Here is a 21,872-nt window from a genome sequence, read left to right as displayed (position 1 = left end):
AGTCTATTTAGCTCACCCCACGGGGACAGGTTCTGCATTCTTGGGGAGTTTAGTGGAGGAGATAGTGTACTAGATGGGGAGTAACAGGGGCAGATTATGTCTGTAACATGCACAGTAGGCCGGGAACTTGTGGTAAGCATTTGGTGCATTTGCACCGCATGACACCCCTGCGCAGCTGGGCTTGTTCCCCCCTTACAGGCAATGATCACAATGGCAGTAATGATGTTACGATCAAATGTTAAGTTGAAGTATGTACACTATACCTCCTTTTGCAGAAGTAACAAGGGGGGTGGCCCGTCCCGTCCTAATCGGTCCACGGAGGGCCACAGAGGGCCCGCCCTTTGCCCGGGCTTCGCCCGGCGCCGTCCCGCGCGCGATCCCGCGACGCGGATGCTTGAGTCCTTTTGAAGCGCCTCCTTGCGCTGGAATTAGGGGTGGCGGCGTGTTCCACCGCTAGGGCGTCTGGGTAGTGTAGTTTGTAGACCCAAAACGCCCCCCTCGCACTGCGGTCGCTGGTCTGGATATGCGACGGCGGAGGGGAGCGATGGAGCTGCGCTGGTTCCTGTGGGCTGGTGAAGGTTAAGGTAAGCCCCCAAATGTCTATAGTCCCCCTGCTCCACCGATGCTGGAGTCCTTTTGAAGCGCCTCCTTGCGCTGGAATTAGGGGTGGCGGCGTGTTCCGCCGCTAGGGCGTCTGGGTAGTGTAGTTTGTAGACCCAAAACGCCCCCCTCGCATTGCGGTCGCTGGTCTGGATATGCGACGGCGGAGGGGAGCGATGGAGCTGCGCTGGTTCCTGTGGGCTGGTGAAGGTAAAGGTAAGCCCCCAAATGTCTATAGTCCCCATTAATGATTTAAGTATCTTGATGACTTATGTTATTTATGTTTTTTCTTTATTAACTAATAAAAAATGTGTACAAATTTTTATTTTTTTTAAAAAGAGAATTAAAATAAACAGTGGTGGAAAGTACAATAGAAAGAAAAGAGGGACATTTTAAATTACGGATATATATTTAATAATGGTAGAGCACTTATTGAAGACATTTATGCCATCTGTGGGAATAAGTACTGCAATAAATTAATATGTCTAGTTTAATAAGAAAAACAGATGCATATTTTAAGAAAGTTAATATTATATATCTCCGGATGTGATTTTACTGAAAGGTGAGCGAGGTAAGGTAGTCTTAATGGGCACAAACAAAGACTGTTAAAAGCTCTCTGTAAGGTCACAGATATAAGCAAGACTCTTTAGCTCTTGGAAACAAGATGATGACAGAGAAGGAGCTAAATGATGAAGTGATTTTAACAAAATATTGCTATTATCTATTTTTCTTTATGGGAACATCGGGATTCATTTGAGCATTTTCATGAAATGGGCCAGCGCAAAGTGGCTAACACTTGCAAAAAGGCAGACACGTTGTCAACATTTTTTAGATATGTGGGAGGGACCGCAAAAGGCACATGACGTTTTGGTCACATGGAAAGCTCTGACATTTGGTATTAGATTGCCACGGTTTACTTCATCTTATAGCTGGTAAAAAAACACTGAAGGGAAAGCCTCCATAAATATTTATGAACCAGTTTCTTCCCTTTACTTTGACCCTGGGTCGAAACCTCTAGACAGAGGCCCACAGTGAGATTGGGTGAATGACGGTGTTTTGAGGTAGGAGTACACTTATCCAAACTAATGCTAGAGCTTCTATTTCTTTATCTCTTTGGAAGTAGGGCCTGGTGTCAACAGCAAGCGCTAATCATGATGCATCTCTAACAAAGTTCACCCAACAAAGACTATCAAGATATTAGTTGTTTCTATAGCTAATGAAAAAGTTATTTACTTTCAGTAACACTCTTTCTGATGGACATTTCTAACGGCAGATTCCTCACCTTTTGAATTCCACCATGTGGCAAATTGCAGCGTTTTCTGTAATATCTCCCGCAGAATATTAAAAAAGCACCACAGGACTCCACCACAACCTCACCCATCCCCTCTGGAAGTTAAGGCGCGGAACCATTTAAAAATGTCACCCCCGCACGCAGACATCAGTTTACCATAAAGCATTTGCGCTCGTAAGACCTACATAGTTTGTAACAGACTGAGAAGCATGACAGCGTGCAGAATGTAATATGGGACCTAATTATACCTTGGAAGCCCTCTCCACAGAACGGGGAGAATGAAGGGCAATGAGGGATCTGGAGTTACAGTATCTAAACAGAAAGATTGTTATTGAAGGTAAGTAACTTGTTCTTCTGAAGGCTACTTCTACCTACTGATTCCTCAACTTTTTAATAGATATCACTGCAGTATGGCCAATCTGGTGGAGGCTTTGAGGTGGACTTCACACCAAGAAATCCTGCATGACTGAGTAGACAAAATGGTCTTCTCGAACCTGCAAATCAAGACCATAATGCCTGGTGAAGGTGTGGATGGACACCCATGTAGCTTCCTGGATGATGTCTAGCAAAAGGACACCCCTGGCTAAAGACATAGTGGTGGCCCTAGCTCTACATAATGAGCTCGAAGGCCCGCAGGATGTTTCTTTTAAGCCAAGGCAGAGCCAGGACCACTGAAATTATGCAATTCTGTGGCTACAACTTTTGCTGCATAGTTACAGATTGGTCACCCTCGACACACAATCCATCATCTGCAGCATAATTCGCAGATTGTAACAAAAAACTGTTTCTAGTTAAAACAGATCACAAGTTACTTAAAGCGTGGCAGCATGTGTTTACGCACAGTGGAAGGCCCTTCGTAAAGATTAACTGGTCATATTTCAGTTTCCTATTTAGGTTTGTTGGTTGCTAAACTGGGACTAATGAGGTGGAATCTTTGCCCAGACAATGTAATCATATATAAAAATTACAAAAAACAAAGTAATACAGTAAAAAAATATGCAGCATTATGTCACATAATTTGCCTTTTCATGCAACATAATTTAGTCAACCAGGCTGCATAATTTGGGGATCCCCTGCAACAATATTCTAGTGGCCCTTTTCATTGCATATTTTTATGCAGAGAACAATCCATTAGGAGATGTTCCGTTTCTGGATCACCTTCCCTTTCTTCACATCAGACAAAAAAACAATGGTCATTCACTGAGTACAGCTTAGTTTGACTAATGTAGAAACCAGGGGCTCTTTGGGACCAACCGGTAAAGCTTCTCCTCCTTTTTAGAGGGAAGGTCAGGCAGTAAGTGTGATAGACTATGCCACCTGGAAATACACCACCATCTTTGGTAGAATTGATGCACCTCTGAAACATCAACCTGTCCTGGAAAGAGGGTGGTAAACGATGGTTGTATTGACAGTGCCTGGAGTTCACTGATGAGGCATAAAAACGTAATCACAATGAGGAATACTGTTTTATGGGCCTGAAGTTTCAAGGAACTGCTATGCTTAGACTTGAAAGGTGTGGACGAAAAGTTCGAAGCAAGTTAAGGTCACAGTGCAGCATAACAAAAAGTGAAAGATGAAACATACATAAGACATTTAAAAAAAACACTAGTGATTTAAACCAGTGGCATTTCTAGAAGTGAATTTGAGGGAAGAACAGACATTGCGCCACAGATAAAAAGTGGTGAGGCTACCTACAGAGCTTACGTTTAAATCTGACTTTGTATATGTGTAAATACATATATTTCTTCAATGAAAAAAACAAAGGTCTACGAGAAGTTATAGTTAGGAATACTTACTTTATTATTTCTATAAAAAATCAACTTAAACTACACAAACATTATAAATGTAAAAGATAGGTTTCTGTAATCCCCATATACTCCCTGTCTCTAATTTCTTTATGATCAGAGACATGTGACGCATCCAGTCGCTGCCGATTATTAATCGTTTAAACGCGGCGGCAATTCCGCTGCGGTGCGGCGGATTAGCGGAGTGGGCGGGGTCGTGTCAGCCAACGGATGTCCGCAACACGGAGGTAGTGCTCGCGATGGCTGTTTGCCGACGAACGCACGTAAGGGGTTAAGAAAAGATGTCCGTACTCGACTAGTATAAGTTGTAACAGTCGAGTTCTGATGTCACAATGCCCGCCAGTGGCAGAGGTGAAGGCCAGGTGAGGCCACGGAGCATAATTAAAGCAGTTGTTTAGAAACTAAAACTGAATGATGCTTTTCTTCTACTGCTCTATTTTTCTAGTTTATAATAACAAGCAGAAAGGACATGGTTATGTTTGCCACTCCTTAGACAGTTAAAGAAAAGACAACATCTTTCTGCATGTTTCTGAACAATCAAAACGACTGCAGCTTTAAAAGAAAAAAAATTGATTTGTATTGAACAGTTTCTAATATCTAATATGTTGAATTTGCACTTTTTATAATGTGTTTTTAATCATATACTGTTTATTATGGTATAATTTAATTCGTTTTTTTGTTACTGTGTTACTTTCAAGATAGGTCAACGTTCATAATGAACGTCAGCATCGTCTGCTTGATCATTTATCTTTCAATAGCGGCTCGGCAAAAGTGGCCAATAATTGTCGTCCTTTCACAATTAAGTTGTTGGTATGATGTAGTTTCCTAATGGCCAATCATTTAACTCTTTATATATTAGTTCGCCTGCCACTGTGTTCCTTATTCTTGTATGCCATTGTATGTGCAAGATAGTCAGGGTTTGGTTTGTTGAGCACAGTTTCATTTGCCATATAATTTTTTTTTTATTTCAATAACTACCGCAGTACTTTCTAGATTCTGTCGAGAATGTTCCGCAGTACATCCCAAACTTGAAAAAAGTATTTAGATCAATAAAAATACTTTTCCCTACTGCTACAGACTTTACTAAACTGCCTAATTTCTCCTATACATAACAAAAAGAGTAATAAGCTATGTTGCACGTTAAACCACAGAACAAAGGCAAAGTGTAGTCTAAACAATATGGCTGCCTTTTTATTTTGCAAGGATATTTACTAACCAGTAATATTGTTTAGTAATAGCCATCTACTTATGTATACCATGGCCAAATACACCACTAGGTTTTTGTCCCTTTAATACTTAAAAACAACTGAACAAAATCGCCTTTTGCACACCAAAATCTATATTCCTGCCAAATGCCACTTAAATCCATTCAGCCATTTTGTTGCAACGTCTGTTTAAAAAGTCTATGGAAAATGCATTGGTGGTAAAACGGATTTTGCGACCCCTCTCTCTCTTTGCACCACCCCATAACTAATAACACCAAAACGCTGCTTCATAATCATCCAATGTAAATAAAATAGGTCTGTAAAGTTTCCTGGAGATTGATCAAACAGTGACAAAGTTATTAGCAAGCACAGATCTGAGGAATTCCTATCGCTCTGAATCCTAATTATAACTACAGAGTTGACACTGCCACTCTGCAAGATAGATATATATACATATACAACACACGAAAAACACTGCAACAAAAGGTAAGTGGTGGCAAATAGAAGTGAGACATAGGCCTCATCTGGCAACCCCTCTAGAGACACCACTGACTTTAACAGGGAGGACTATCAGAAGAAAGGTGGAGACGGCCAATAAAAAAGAGCCCACGGCAAGGCCGTGCTAGGCTTAATATAGAAAAACAGAAATATGTCCGAAAATGTTGCCTTCAACAAAATGGCTAAGGGCCTTTTCATCAGCCCAAAACTTTTCCCACCATCCAGTGGAGATCAACTTTTTAGATGGGCTGCGCATTGCCAATGTGACATCCACTACCTTTACAGACCAGTCCACACAATCTCTACGCATGGAAGAGCAACTTGTGGAGATTTGGATGAAGAACTTACCCCTGTTGCAGGAACGGCATGTCCCCCCGCAGAGATAGGTGGAGCAGAAGGCAAAAATCAGCAGTTCAGAATATCACACTCTCTAAACCCGGATCAGAACTATAAGGATAATCAGAGCCTGGTCTATCATGACATTCAGAGCTTGTGGGAAGAAGTAGTGGTGGTGGGAACACAAAATAGACCGGAGTCTCAGGGAAGGCAGAACGCATCTCCCAGGTAGCCTTGAGGTAGAAACTCTACAGCACAAAAACCTCACCAGTGAGCATTTTCAGAAGTAACGAAAAGATCTACCCAAAGCAGCCTTACTGGACAAAGATGTGTTGAATTACCTTTGTATGCAAACACAACTCACAGTACGCTACATGGCATGTCTGCTGAGCTTGTTCATTCTGGCACTCAGGGATCATGCCGGACGGTTGATAAGACAGCGAGATTTCCTGAAGGCCCAACCTGCATCACAGGTAGAGTGCTTCTTTGCATAGCACCCTGAATGTTACAACAGCATTTTGTGGTTGAGTTGTCTTTCAGACCTTGCAAAGCAGTACAGCAGAAAGGACTTGAGAACTAGCCAGATGGCATGCATCACAAGAAGGCTGATGGGGAGATACCAGAGGCCTCTGCTCTTCAATTCATCCAGGGCGCCTTCCCAACCAAAGCAGATGCATCTGTCACCACTAATAGCTGTGGGTGGTACACAGATAACAACCTGCCACAAGTCAGGTTGGCATCCTTCATCCACAACTGAAGATCCTAGACCACCTCCAATGTCACACAGATGTTGTCTGTGAGACTCCCCCTGTGCTGAGCCTATTGAGGTGGAGAGCATGTATGTGCAAATGGCCATGAGGTATCAGGAGTTTACGCAAGTTCAAGTGACTCCCTAATAGGGAATTAGTGTGGTTTTACTTTATTTTCAACATGCGAAGCAGAAGATATGAGGAATTACTATGCTGTTGTTACTTCCAACCTCTGCCACTGTCACACACTCAAAATGCCTATAAGGGCTGGGCAGGCTGCTGCAAGAACTGAGATGGCTGCCTCAGGAGATAAGCCACACCCTAGGAGTAACCCCAGAACCTACGGTATTGTTGGCGGAAGTGGCAGGTCGAAGCTAGTTCGTTAGCCGGAGGACTTATCCATAGCACAACTATCTTTGAATCAGAATTGTCTCTCAACAGCCAAAAGCCACTACTGAGCATGTCCAGGAGGGATGCCTATTTGTTCCTGGAAAAATCTGTGTCCAGCATCCAAGCATGATAACAAATAATCATGCTATTGCTTATAGCACAGACAGACAGTTTGTGGTGTTGAGTCAAGGTCGCAATATGTACTATCCATAGTGAGCCATTTGGACAAAAGTATTTCGAAATTCCTCAGGGAGAATGGGAGTGATCTTGCTTGCCATTTCCCGTATGGCTTGGGAGTATCTGCCTAGCAGACGTACTGCATTCAAAGATCATAAAGCCAAGCTGGTGAACACCCTCTTGCCAAACGCATAAAACATTTAAATTCTCTATCAAATGGAGCAGTGGTTAGTTTCCGACCATCCAACGGAGCTGGTCGGTCCCTCAAACTGCAGGCTTCGACCGGACGCATTGTAGTGCATTGATCAGACCACAGCATAGATGCCAGTCGGACCACAACCAACAAGCCGTCTGTTGCGGTCCGACCTGCATCGTAATTAGGGCCTTAGTGCCGGTCTAGCATGAGGCGTGGGACAGGGATCCTAGTGTCAACATGTTGTGTAACTAATCCTGAATGTACAGATTGAGGTGGGAGGTATTACTTGTTAAAAATGTTGATTTGATGAGCAAATCTGGGCAAAACGGAAAAAAAAAATTGTGAAATGCGACTTCACCAGTAAGATACTTTACTTTTGGACATGCTTATGAGCTATTGTGAGCTACTGTATTTTTGGGGATTGATACGCCCTGAAGAAGTTCATTTTTTAACAAAACGTGTTGAGGCAGTATTGTTCCAAAAGCAAATAGAGAAAATAAGTTGTTTGGAAGTAAAATAAAGAAGACACAAGATATTCAGATATTTTGAATGGACGTTACATTTTGGGTGCACCGCTAGACTCATACCTTTGCGCTTATCTGCTATGCAGAAGTATCAAAAAGTGACTGACACTACTAGGTTGTGCACCAAACACATGACATGGGGATAATGTGGGAGGTGCAAGCTGGTTTACCTAACTGCTGTTTGCAGTTGTTTGGTTTTGGAGGCCTGAAACACACTGACAAACGTTTGAGAGTAGAACTCCAGCTCTTCATCAAAGGGCACTGAAAAAAAAGGAACTAATATCAGCATGCAGGGGTGGTGCCAATAAACCCCTTTGTCTCGTCCCTACCAAAGGTGGGGCGGGCCCTTGTGGAGTATGAGGGCACCACCTATTGGCATGTGAGATCAACTGTTGTAAATGTTTTCAGGTCCAGCCTGGCACTTGAAGGAAGGCTGAAAAGGCGTGGAATCTGTGGCTAGAAGCATCCATCAGAATAGAAGATCTATTACTTTTCTATGCAATTATTACTGTAATTACTACTGCGTTTCCTAAGTTGTTGCACCTCATGATAATTTAGAATAGATCCTGTTAATGCATTTAGCATAAGAGCTATGACAATTGTAATCCAAAGCTGGATAAAGCTTCATTTGCCTAAGAAGCCTCGGTGCCTACTTTAATTTGAGAAACTCCCTGTCAAAGTATGAGACGCCCCAATATTCCCCTAAGCAACAGAAACAAGAAACCACAAATCCAACTCTATAAGCTTCTTTTACCTCATGCCTTTTTAAACACAATAATATTGTGACACCTCAAACATGTTTAACAGGTAGCTAGTTACCTGGGAGAGTAAGAGCGCCTGAAAGTCTTGTGGGAAGGAACGGTGGGGAGGGAGTGGGACTGAGAAAGGGGAGGGGGGTGCTTCGACAGCCCATCTGCACTCCAACCCCAGTACCGACTGCAGCGGACAGAACAGGGGAAAAAGTGAGAAAAAAGAGGAAAGAAAGAATAAAAAGAAAGTATGATCTGCGAAAGGGAAGATGTTTAATTCGCACTAGGAGGTTATCGAAATCAAAGCAAAATTTGGCATATTTCATTGCATAGCCTTGTTTACCCATTTTACAAGGCATTCCTTAAGTCAAAAATTCTGATATGTAATTCCTGAGCAATTAGGCAATAGAATTAAGGAGTTACCATACAAACCTTCTTTTTACCACCATGCTTTGCATACCACTACAAACCATAATTACTGGTTTACAGTAAGACTTCACAAACAAATGTTTTGGTTCACAAAACATAACCACAAGCTTTACAATAGTTGATTACAATAGAAATAATGCTTTGTCTTGGATCAAGGACTGGTTAGGAAATTCTGATATGGACACTCCTCAGAATCACAGAACAAACCCATATATAGCACTTACATATTTAATTTCCTGCCTGGCAGAGGTCAACATAAGTTAGACACTTTACCACAACTCATGAATAAATAAACTGACAATGACAGAACTTAAAAAAACTAGTTAGATTAGCTTTGACAGAAGGGACGTTTCTATTGACCGCTTCAAATGATTTGAATATCCTTGGCTGAAATTAATTTTAATTACAGGATCTTAAAAGTGCACACATTACTCGGACATAAATTTTAAAAAGTGATTGACAGTTTGCTTAAATTAACCTCAGCCACTGGCAATTACTCGGGGCTGCCTTTCAGTTCATCGTTATTTTGCATACAATGCCACTTCAGTTTGGACCCAGTTAAATGCAAATCAGTCTTGCCCCTTTTCCAATGGGAGCATGCCAGGGAAAACTGCCAGACCATCTCTGAACGGGAACACAAGCAACCAAGAACCGATTTCACTCAGTTCAGGGAGGATCTGGCCTGGATGATGTCTGTGCCATTTAAGGCACCAATGTGGCCAATGCCACTGGTGATAGCAGCAGGAAGGCTAACAAAGCTGCTCTAAAACTTGCAGGTGGAATTTCGCAGGCAGCTCAAAAAGGTTCTCCTCCCACCTTAGTCTCCTCTTCAGAAATGAAGCTGTTTGAAATGTATCCCTCTTTAGATGGGCCCCCATTGGTTCTTACAGAGGTCCTGGACTTACAGAAGACTCCAGCACTGGAGCACAGCCCAATCTTAACTTCCCGGCACCCGGTTTAGATCTGGCACTGTACCCTAACGGTTCGTTTGAAGTGTTCAGGTGGGCAATTGGATGCATGGGGCCCAAAGGCCTCGAGAGCAGACCTTCGGGTCCCATGCATCCAATCAGTCATTCATAAAGTTTTGCATGTGATCTGGCAAGCAGAACACTCCAGGTTTAGCCATTTTCCACAAGGCATAAACACTTTAACCCATGAGACAAATGGCATTAGCAGTTTGAGGGGAGTCTCAGAAGCAAAGAATGTTCGGCCAATACAGTCAATTTACTTTGAGTAGCTATCAGAGGCATTGGGAAGGGATACTGGTTCTGCTTTGAGAAAGATGTTGGGACAACAGACTTTCTGATGACAGGCAAGTGAACACGATGTGGGGATTACTCGGAGAAGGCCTATGATAGCTAGCTGTTTGTCGACTGCTAGGCCAACATTTTTATTTTCCAAGCAGTCATGACATATATGAAAATTCCCTGTTTGTATAAAGGGTAGCCTTTATGTGCACTGGGAAATTAAACTATGTGCTGATCTGCCATTCTAAAGTATCTTCGGTTGAAATAGAATTTGGGGCACCTTCATACATCAGGTGATCGCAGTGCTCCTGCAATTTAATCTGATGGGTTTTAGAAAAAAAGCATTGAATATAACTGATTCATTAGGATGCAACTCAAGGCACCTTGGGTATACATTGTGTGTTTAGGAGCAAGGTAACTTTGTCCTTGGTGAACTGCAGATAAGGTTCCTTGTAAATTGTAGATTTCACTAACCCTGCTAGCTGAAGTCATTTGTACCAACTATGCTGTTTTCCGTGAAAGGTATTTGAGATTAGTCCTAGAATCAGCTCAAATGGACTCCTCAGCAGTTCGTTTAGCATTGTTTGGAGCTTCCAGTGTACTGTTGGATTTCTTGAAGGAAAGAAGTCTCTGAAGAAGTCTTTCAAGAACTCTTTAATCATTCTTTGGTGAGGTAATGATAGCTGGCTTAGAGATTGAGGGTACCTCTTCCATAGCTGCAAGACAGACTTTAATCGATACATGCCTCAGGCCTGTACAAGCCAATTCTAACCGATAAGGTAACACGTAATGAACAAGTTACTTACCATTGATAACGCTTTTTATGGTGGATACTCTACCTAACCACATATTTCTCAACTTTAGAAAACCCTCTGGTTCCAAACTAGATATGGAAAATGTAACAAGCATAGCTCCCATGCTCTAGTAGGTGGCACAGTTAGACTCTGTATTGAACTTGTTCTGACTCAGAAGATGAGTTGCATATATGTGACACCCCTGCACGTTATTGTCAATGTCTTTCCTAACTCCATCCATTGTACTCCATGTCCTTGGACATGGAGTACAACAATAATCAGAGGTACCAGTGTGCCAATGTCTAATTGCAGACCATGTTTGATGGAAAATAGACCATTTCACAGAACAGGGAGGAGGAAAGGCGGTGAGGAATCAGTGGTATTCACTGGAAAGAGCATTACCAAAGAAAAGGAACTTGTTCTTTTGATGGATACTTCCAACAATAGATTCCTCAGCTTCATAACAGATACCAAAGCAGACCAAAGCAAGGTAGTGGATAAGTGGAATGGCTCATACCAAAAATATCCAGCACTACCAAATGGTTGAAAATTTGTCTGTCAAGGTAGTAGAGCTTCATTAACGTGTGCACTGAAAACCACGTCACATCGTGGCAAATGACAAAGATACAAAAAAGTAATGGATGGAATGTTTTAATTAATCTCAGCCACTAGTAATTACTTGTGGTCATATTGAAGTCCATTGTTATTTTGCACACCATGCCACCTTAATTTGGACTCAGCCACATATAAGTCAGTCTTTATCCTGCTCCTGTAGGAACACTCCAGCCCGACCTGCCAGACCAGGTCATTTCTGAACCGTAACATAAGCAGCCCAAGACAGATTTTGTCCTGAACAAGGGACTATGATGCAGCCTTGACTAATAAGCAGTGACTGAGATTACTTCAAGCACCTCACCCATCACTTTACTTTTTTAATACTTCATATATCAAGGATAAGTACTTAGAGCAAAAGCAGTTGAAGCAGTTTTGGCCCTGGTAGACAGGGCTCTCATCCGGTCGAGAGGCTACATCTTGGCCAGTACTTAGCAAACTTTAAAGCAGAGGACTATCCACCTTGACAAAGTCTTTTTCTGAACTAACTTCTTTGCTGTAGATAACCCACAAAGGGTTGATCGTCCACCCGATGGTCTTTGGAGAGTCAATGTAAAAGCTTAAAGCTTAAAGTTCTCTTGGCCCCAATCAATGGAGTCTCACCTCCTCTTTTGAGGCGTGAATCAGAGCAAAGAATGTTGGATAGTGATGGACTGCCCAACGTGAAAAGCAGTCAAAAATGTTGGCAAAAAGACTGCAGTGGTCCTCAACACCGATTTGTCTGGGGAAAAAGGTGGCTGCACTGAGAGAGCCTGAAGCTCACTCATGCAGTGAACTGAAGTCACGACATCAGAAACCGACTTCAGATTCCGGAGATCTAGTGGGCAACAGTGCACTGATTTGAATGGCATTTACATAAGGACAGTGAGAACCAATTTAAGATCACACTGTGGTATCATGAAGGGTTTGGGAGCAATCAAACGTGTCAAACCTTAGAGAAACCTCGCCACAACATCTCATTTGAACAAGGAAGGTTGGTCCGGTAAATGTAAAAAGGCCAAAAGGCCCTTTACGTAACCTTTAACATTGTCCAGTGCAAGTTCTTGCTGGGTCAGAGACAAAACAAACAATAAGACATCTGACAGTTTGTCCGATAACGGGTCAGTACTGTTGGCAAAAGGCTACAAATTTGTGGCAGTGCCTGGCATAGTCAGACTTTTGAAGAGGGACACCTGGCAGCCAGGATGACATCCCCAACTTGGAAACAAACTTCAAACTCAGTCAACTGCTACTACCACTCAATTTCCACACACAAATATGCAGATTGTTTAGTTTCTGGATCAGGATCCTGACCTACTGCTGTCACAGGAGATACTCCTGAAGTAGCAGCTTGATCGGAGAATAGATGCTCATACTGTGAAGATCTAGGTACCACCTTCTCCTTGTCCAATCCGGATGCAACTTCAATAACATGGACCTGGTCTTCCCTGCTCTTCTTCAGAACTCTAGACAGGAGCGGCAGCAGCAGATAGGCACACCAGAGTCCCACACTCCACTCTATCCAGAATGCATTGCCTGTAAGAGCCTGTTTGGAAAATAGTAGTGCGCAAATGTTTTGACACTGGGTTCTAGAAGATGGCCAAAAGATCTAACCAGGGTTCTCACCCCTCCTGGAAGCTACTCAGTGCAACCTCCATTTAAGATCCACCAAACATGGATGGCAAAGTTCATCTGCCCACTAGCTTGTTCACAACCAGGAAAATAGCAATATGCTCCAGCCAGCTCCAGAGACAAAATGTCTCCTTGCACAAGACCCAGCACCCCACCCTGCTTGTTGCAGTACCATAAGCCATTAGTGTTCTCTATGAGAACCTGAAGCAGCTTCTATTTGATGGACAGTAGGAAGACTTTCAGTGGCAGGCAAATGGCCCACAACTCTACAGGTGAACGTGGAGACCAGAGTCTGATCTCCACTTCTGCCAGATGACCTTCCCATCCCAGTAGGGATGTATCAGTCACCACCACCTGCTCTGGGTATGGCGGGGAAAGGGGCCTGTCACTGGACCAATTGCAGTCAAGCATCCGCCACTGCAGATCTTATGCAGTCCTCTGAAACCTGGATGGAATAAGACGGGTTCCCCTGGTGCTGGGCCCACTGAGACTTCAGATTCAACAGAAGAGCCCCCATCTGCCATCTGACATAGCTGACTAATGGGATGGAGGATGGGAAGAGGACCATAAGCCTCAGAGCCACTCTCACAGAGACCCAGGACTAAGGCTGAAAGGTTGAGACCATAGTTTGACTATCTTGGAATTGTGGGGGGAGGAAGGGCCCTAAAGAGTATCATATCCAGGATGGTTCCAATTAAAGAGAACCTCTGCGAAGGAGTCAGGTGTTACTTCAGCATACCGACAGAGAACCAAAGTGATATCAGGAGGCTCGTCGTCATCTGGAGATGGTCTACAATTATCTGTGGCAAGTCAGCCTTAAGAACCCACTTGTGGAGGTAGGGGAAAACTGGAATCCCAACTGTCGAAGATGTGCTGAGACCACCACCATAACTTTTGTGAACACACTAGTGGTGCTGGTGAAGCAGAAGGGAAGTACGGCAGACTGAGAAGGCTCTTGCCCCACATGTATCATCTGTGAGACCGCAGGATGACTATATGAAAGTCTGCATCTTCTAGGTCCAAAGCAACAATCCACTCACATGGAACCAGAGGAGGCAGAACCTGGGCCAATACAATCATCTTGAAATTGTCCTCTCACAAAAAGGCACTGAGAGTGTTGAGTTCTAAATTAGGACAAGACCTCTGACCTTCTTCGGCACAATTAAAAAGTGTGAGGGTCAGCCAGATCCTCTTTCCTGGGACAGAACACTCACTATGGCTCCTTTGGGCACAAGCAGTACAATAAACAATTGGTCACAGTAGCAAACATAAAACAAAAAAAAATATAGTATAGCATTCACAACACTAATTATGCACCGTCTGCACTAAATGCAATTTATTTTCAAAGCATTAGTATGATCGGTGGTGAATGCCATTTAGTTTAAAAGCATTATTCACATTAATTTGGCAACATCAGTTGCTCTTACATCTGAAATCATCAACTTGTAACAAAGGTGCTCTGGTGTTGGGGAAGGAAGGTGGGAGTGTTCTGGGTCAAAGTAAGTAAGTGAGGGTAACTGACAAGGGAGAGGTAGTGTGACATAGATACATCAAATTCACATTGTGAGACCATACCGGCCTATTTCAGGTCAACTGTTCCAGTAAAAACACAAAGCCTAGGAAGACACTAATACTCAATTTCAGTCGTCTGGGCTTGGGTAATGGGTGGTTGTAGTCAACGTTTCGACCCCTTGAAAAGTCAAGGTGATTCAATCCTTAGGCTGGGGTCTTCATGAGGACTGTCTGAGAAGAGCACCTCATCTCACCAACAGCACAGAGAGTCAGGATGTATAGTCAGGAAGGAGTGGGCTCAACAGAGCTCTATATTCATGGCAAATGCGGCCCAAAATGCACACACGATAATCTGTATTTTAACTGTGGGTCACAAGGTCCCTCGCAGTTGTGGCAAATCTCAAGTTCAAGTCCTTTCAGCTTCCTCCCGGTCCGGGAGCTGAACAGTCTTGTTACTTGAGATTTGACACATAACTAGCTAGCTAGCTGGTGAGAGTACGACTCAGAGTCACAGCAGTCAATTGGCCGAAAGGATCTGGTATGAGCACTTGGGCAGTAAAAGGAATGGAATGTGCTCATCAGAGGTGATATGAGGTAAAAATAAATGTACAAAAAACTTAGACTTACAGAAAGACATGGACCGTGACAAGGGCCTGTTACTCGAATAACCCAAGGACAGGAACGGGACATTGGAGACTTCTTTCAGTGTTTGGTGACGTACAGCTTTGCTTAGCATGCCAGGATCGCCTTTGGGTTCATAAGAGCACAATTCTCACACAACTTCAAGTTGTGCATCAAACCCAGAGACTAGAACTACATCTCAGGGATCCGTCACAGACATTTTTATTATGCAAGATTCCCTAGAGGGCTTAAACACTGTAGTTTTAGGCAGGGGCATCGTTTTCTTGCACAGTGGAAAAGCAGGGAGGGAGCTATAGATCCATGTACAAAAGCGTGGAAAGGAACTTAAGTTGACGGGCAGGGGTGGCGCTTATATGCAACTCAATAGTCACTTTCGGGACAGAGCGAAGTCAACGTGAAGCCACACATTACCAGCTACCGGCACACAGGAGCACTGTTATAAAATCTTCCGAACCCTGTCTGGCTCCTGGGGATATTCTAAACGCGAGAATTTTGTGGTTATAAGTATCGATCAAAAATTCTGTACGAACACCACTTGTAAGCATTATTACAACAACACATGTCAGGTTGGACTTCAGACCGTTTGAGATTTGCACTTTGAAAGATAAGACATGGGCAGATCAAAAGGCACTGAAATAGAAGCAAAAGATCAATTACGCAATATGTGACATTTTTAATGTTACCAGCGTATCCTTGTTGACCACTCCTCATCTATGGATTATCAATAGGGCAAGTATGAAAGCGCCTGCATTGTTAGTAAAAGTCACACAATTGAGAGACGGAATGAAGAACAAATCATAACAGTCACCCGCAGTCCATTAACTGTGTGTCTTTTGCATTGTTAGTAAAGCATGATATCTACACACATTCCATCATCATTTAATAAATTCCAGTAATTCACATCGGAGCTACAGAGTTGTGCCATTGTCTGTACTAGAGTAAATCAATGTTCCCAGAAGGCGTGCTCAGCACAGTATACTTTTGTAGGTGTTTGTTATCAAGCATGAAAGAGAGTTGTTACCTTGGAGACAGCCCACCATGGGAACAGTTGGTTGGTGAAGTCAGAGGACTGGTTCTACTGTTGGAGTGGCGTGGCGTTCGGCCAATAGTATTGCTTGGAGACCCCTTAAGTGAAACAGAAGGATAGTTAATGGCCTGTTATCGTCTAAAACATACAATGAACCCAATAACAAAACATCAATTGCTACAGAAAACTATGAGGTCACATTAGCACAGCACAACATATTAAGTCTATACGACGATTGTTATGTTATATTGATTTGTATAGTGCACTAAAAACCCTAGAGGGTATCCAGTTGCTTGGGCAGGTGTGTTGTCCCCAAGGTGCTTATAAGAAGAGGCAGGTCTTCAGCTTCTTGCGGAACTTAAGAAGTGAGGAGGAGGCTCTCATGTACTGAGGGAGGACATTACATGTATTGGGTGTGATGTAGGAGAATGAGTGACCTCCAGTTTTGCTTCTGCAGATGTGTGCAAATGGCAATGAGGCAGAGCCTAGGTATCTGGTGAGTTGGTGAAGCACAAGTTACTACTTGTGTAACGATCTATCTGTAAGAGACATTAGTTAGTGATAGATTCCTTACCTTAGAATATCCCCAGGCATCAGACTGGATCCTGAAAGTTTTACTTAGCAGTACCCTTGCGCATCAGTAGGTGGCGTCCTGCGGCTCCGCATCCGTCACTGGCGTCGTCAGCGCCGAGATGACGTCACGGAGAGTACTTAGGCGCCAACCATGCGCACTGATGTCAGTTCTGTACACGACTTTCCGCGCCTGAAACGCAAAGCCATGCAAGATACTGACCATTGGTGCATAAAACTAGGGCCCTAAAAGGGCATGACCTTAACCCTAATAATCAGTTTGCAGTACGGGGAGGATGGGTGGGACAGGAAAGGAATCTATCACTAACTAATGTCTCTTACAGATATATCGTTACACAAGTAGTAACTTGTGCATATGAAAGAGACACGTCAGTGATAGATTCCTCACCATAGAACAGATACCCCAGCAATACCAACCCCGGTGGTGGGTCTGCGAACAAAATTACACCAGGAAGTCATGGAGAACAGAACGGCCAAAGAAGCCAACTCTCCGGACTTGACTGTCAAGGCAGTAGTGCTTTGTAAACGTGTGCAGCGAGGCCCACGTAGGTGCCTGACAAATGTCCTGTTGCCCTGGTCGAATGTGCACGCAATCCCACAGGATGCTCCTTCTTGGCCAAGGAGTAACATGCTTTGATGCACAGAACGACCCACCGGGAAATGGTCCGTTTGTGCACAGCCCGACCTTCTTTGGCGCCCACGTAGCCAACAAAGAGCTGATCATCCACCTGGAACTGTTGTGTATGCTGCAGATAGAAAGCAAGCGCACTTTTGGGTCCAGATGGTGGAGTCTCTCTTCTTCCCTGGAAGGATGCGGAGGCGGAAAGAAGGCGGGCAACGTGATGGTCTGCCCGATTTGGAAGGGCGTGACAACCTTTGGAAAGAAAGAAGGACGGCCTTAAAATTACCTTGTCCGGATGAACGGAAAGGAAAGGAGGTTTAGAAGAAAGAGCCTGGAGCTCACTCACTCTTCTGGCAGAGGTGATAGCTAACCGGAAAGCCGTCTTTAGAGTAAGAAGACGTAAAGGACAGATATGAAGAGGCTCAAAGGGAGCACACATCAGAAAAGTCAAGACAAGATTTAAGTCCCATTGAGGCATTATGAAAGGCACGGGAGGAAATGTGTGTGTAACGCCTTTGAGAAAGTTGTTAACAACCAAAGACTTAAAAAGAGAAGGCTGATCAGGAAGCCTCAGGAAGGCGGATATGGCAGAAAGATAGCCTTTGATAGTGCCCAGAGCAGAGCACTGCTGGGCCAAAGATAGGAGAAACAGAAGAACCTCAGAAAGATGGGCCGAAAGGGGATCCACAGCCTTTGCTGTGCACCATGCCACAAAATTGTTCCATCGGCAGGCCTATACCGTTTTAGTGAAAGGACGCCTGGCTGCCAGAATGACAATACAGACTTCGGAAGCAAGGTCAAAAACCATCAACTGTCGCCACTCAATCTCCACGCATGGAGGTGGAGGCCGGACAGGTTTCGGGTGGGGACCGTCCCCTGCTGCTGCGACAGAAGCTCCTCCCGAAGAGGCAGACAGATCCGGGAATCGATGCTCATACTGAATAGCTCGGGATACCATGCTCTTCTCGCCCAGTCCGGAGCCACAAGAATAACTTGACCCTGGTCGCCCCTGATCTTCTTAAGAACTCTGGGAAGAAGTGGTATAGGCGGAAAAGCGTTCAGTAGACCGCAGCACCACTCGAGACGAAAAGCGTCTCCGAGCGAGGGCCGCCTTGGAAATTCCAACGCGCAGAACTGATGACATTGCAAGTTGTCTTCGGTGGCAAATATATCTAACCAAGGCTCTCCCCACTGCAGAAAGAGACCTTGCACCATGTCCGAGTTCAGACGCCATTCGCTGAGTTAATCTGCCTTGGCGTTCAGAGAACCTGTCAGGTGTTGAACCACCAAGGTAATGCCTTGATGTTCGAGGCATGTCCAGAGGCGCAGAGCCTCCTGACATAGGGTCCAAGACCCCACCCCACTCCGCCCTGTTTGTTGCAGTACCACATGGCGGTGGTGTTGTCCGTGAACACCTGCACTACACTTCCCCGGACAGAGCGAAGGAATGACTTCAGTGCACGTCGGATCGCCCGCAGCTCCAGCAGGTTGATATGGAGCTGCGACTACGCGGAAGACCAGAGGCCTCTGATCTCCGCCTCTCCTATGTGGCCCCCCCAACCCACGTGGGACGCATACGTCACCACTGTGTGCTCCGGTTGGGGAAGGGAGAGGGATCTGCCATTGAACCAATCGCGATTCATGAGCCACCACTGCAGATGTCGTGCAGTTCCCTCCGAGATCTGGACATGAATGGACAGGTTGCCCTGATGCTGTGCCCACTGGGCCTTCAGGTCCCAATGCAGAGCCCGCATATGCCATCAGGCATGTCGCACTAGCAGGATGCAGGAGGCCACCAGGCCCAGGAGACGGAGGGTCATCCTGACTGAAACCCAGGATAGAGGCTGAAAGATCGGAGTCATAGCCTGAATATCCCGGACTCGCTGCTCGGGAGGATAAACCCGAAACTGCGTCAAGTCCAGAACTGCTCCGATGAAGGGGAGCTTCTGAGAGGGACTCAGGTGCGACTTCGGCATGTTGAGGGAGAACCCTAGCAAATGCAGAAGGTCGGCAGTAGTCTGAAGGTGGTTGATGACTGCCTGGGAAGACTGACACTCCTGACCTATGCAGATGAGTTGCGATCACCGCCATCACTTTGAACACCCTGGTAAGGCCGAAGGGAAGCTCCTGGCCTACTGTGAACTGCAGGTAACACCGGTGGGGCGGCAGGACAGGGATGTGAAAATATGCGTCCGGCAAGTCCAACGCTACCATCCAGTCGAGAGCAGTCAAGACCTGAGCCAGGGTTAGCATTTTGAACTTCTCCTTCCGGAGGAAGCGACTCACGGCCCGGAGGTCCAAGATAGGACGCAGGCCCCCTTTGTCCTTCTTGGGGACCAGAAAGTAGTGGGAATAGCAACCAGTCCCTACTTTTAGCCCAAGAATGTACTCAATGGCCCCCTTGGCCAACTTCCTGTTGGAGCCAAAGGATCCCCCGACATGCGGTCGCACCAAGGTGGCCTGGCTGGGGGTGGGGACTGGAAGGGAGTAACCCTTGCAGATTATCTGCAGCACCCATTTGTCTGACGTAATCTCGCGCCAGCGGGGGAGGTGGTGGCAGATCCTGCCACCCACCGGTGTGGGGTGCTCCCTGAAGCTCAGATTAGAAGGGTTTAGAGGCGGAAGCAGCGCTGGTGGAGGTGGATGGACCCGTGCGCTGGTTCCCCGACCCGCCCCTGCGGAATCCACGACTGGGGCCTCGCTGTGGCTGGTTCTGCACAGGCCTGGTGGAAGGGCGCGCCTGGGCGCCTCGACCCTGGTTACGAAAGGAACAAAAACCAGGAGTGGCCGGAGCCATAGTAGAAAGACCGAGGGACTTGGCCGTAGCCCGTGAGTCTTTAAAGCGCTCGAGGGCACTGTCAGACTTGTCGCCAAACAGACGGGTGCCATCAAAGGGCATGTCTATGAGCAAACTCTGGACATCGGGCGAGAACCCGGTCGAACGCAACCAGGCATGGCGCCACAACACCACGGTTGTAGAGATAGCCCTGCCCAGGGAGTCGGCGATGTCTAACCCACACTGGATGGCAAACTTAGCCGCATCTTTGCCCTCAGCAATCGCCTGACAAAGGGTAGCCTGCACCTCCTCAGGACACTGAGGCAACACCTGAGCAACGGCGTGGGAGTAGCGGCCCTACAAGTAGGCGGTGTTCACCAACTGCAGCCCAAGGTTGGCAGAGGAGAACAAACGCTTCCCAAGCTGGTCCAGCCTTTTAGAGTCCATATCCGGCAGGCCGTGGGAAAGGCACTCTGCGACGTCGAGGCCTGAATGACCAGGCTCTCAGGCGTAGGGTGAGTGGTCAAGAAAGCGGGATCTCCTGGCGCTGGTCGGTGGCGTCTAGCGATGTTTTTATCCACCGGAGCCCCCGTGGCCCGCCTCGACCAGGCGCCCAAGAGGACCTCTGAAAGAGCGTCATTAAAGGGAAGCAGCAGCTCCGCCGAGTTAGACGCCGGCTGGAGCACCTCGGTGAGGAGGTTGGTTGAGGGCCATTGTGGGAAGGTAAAGATTGAGAACCTCAGCAGCCCGACGGAGGACACCATATAGGAGGAACACTCCTCAATTGTGGGCGGGGGAGAGGCGAATCCCGGGTCAGAAGAGACATCTAGGTCGCCTGCATCCTCCAAGTCATCCACCCAATCGAGCTTGAAGTCACATTGCCGAGCAAGCGGGTCCTCGGGCCCCTCCCCATCGTATTCCATCTCTGGTTTGGAGGGAGCTGGACGCAGAGGCAGAGCCGGAGATTGAACGAACGGCGCCGTGAACGGCGCTGGTTCCCAAAGCGGATCCTAAGCTGGAACAAAATGGTCTGGGAACCGGGGTAGGGGTGGGATAAACGGCACCCAGTGTGGCGTCGGGGGTGGAGCCTAGGGCGGTGCCGGGGCCGGCAACGCCGCACCTCGTGGCGCCGGGGCCGGAGCCAGCAGCGCAGGATCCTTTAGCGCCAGGGCTGGAGCCGATGGCAGAGCCGCCGGGGCCAGCAGGATCAGGACACGGGTCCGCAGGGCCAGTAGGCGCGCCGGCGGGAGCTCAAGGCCTGTAAAAGGCGGTCCAAAGCAGCAAGGAATTCTTGCATCTGTTCAGGAGTTGCCGACGGACCCGGGTATGGTGGGTAGGCCACGGAACTCTCCGGCTCGGCGAGGCCCCTGTCCCCCTCGTCCACCACTGGGGAGCGACGGGGGATGTCGGAGAGTGAACACGCTTCTTCGACTTCTTTTTATGGTGATGCTTACCTGAATCTGACGTCTCCGGTCCCGCGAGTGGCCCC

At 46.1% G+C, this 21,872-nt stretch overlaps 1 protein-coding gene across 2 annotated transcripts in view; it reads right to left on the bottom strand.

The window, feature by feature from the left end:
• The window catches only part of CLASP1 (cytoplasmic linker associated protein 1), a 1,635,412-nt gene that overhangs the window by 276,357 nt on the left and 1,337,183 nt on the right, over positions 1 to 21,872 (bottom strand). The window contains exons 34-35 of one of the 2 annotated variants that reach the window (XM_086957101.1): positions 16,389 to 16,492; positions 8,591 to 8,707 (exon numbers count right to left, since the gene is read on the bottom strand). In XM_086957101.1, the coding sequence (XP_086813227.1) occupies positions 8,591 to 8,707; positions 16,389 to 16,492 (221 nt within the window). The remainder of the gene's footprint in view (positions 1 to 8,590; positions 8,708 to 16,388; positions 16,493 to 21,872) is intronic. The other variant, XM_086957100.1, reaches the window with a different exon arrangement.

Source organism: Lissotriton vulgaris, chromosome 2_1, assembly GCF_964263255.1.
Source record: "Lissotriton vulgaris chromosome 2_1, aLisVul1.2, whole genome shotgun sequence".
In the NCBI taxonomy this organism is placed as follows: domain Eukaryota; kingdom Metazoa; phylum Chordata; class Amphibia; order Caudata; family Salamandridae; genus Lissotriton; species Lissotriton vulgaris.
Note: the sequence above shows the minus strand (reverse complement) of the source record. Positions and strands in the feature narration are given on the sequence as shown.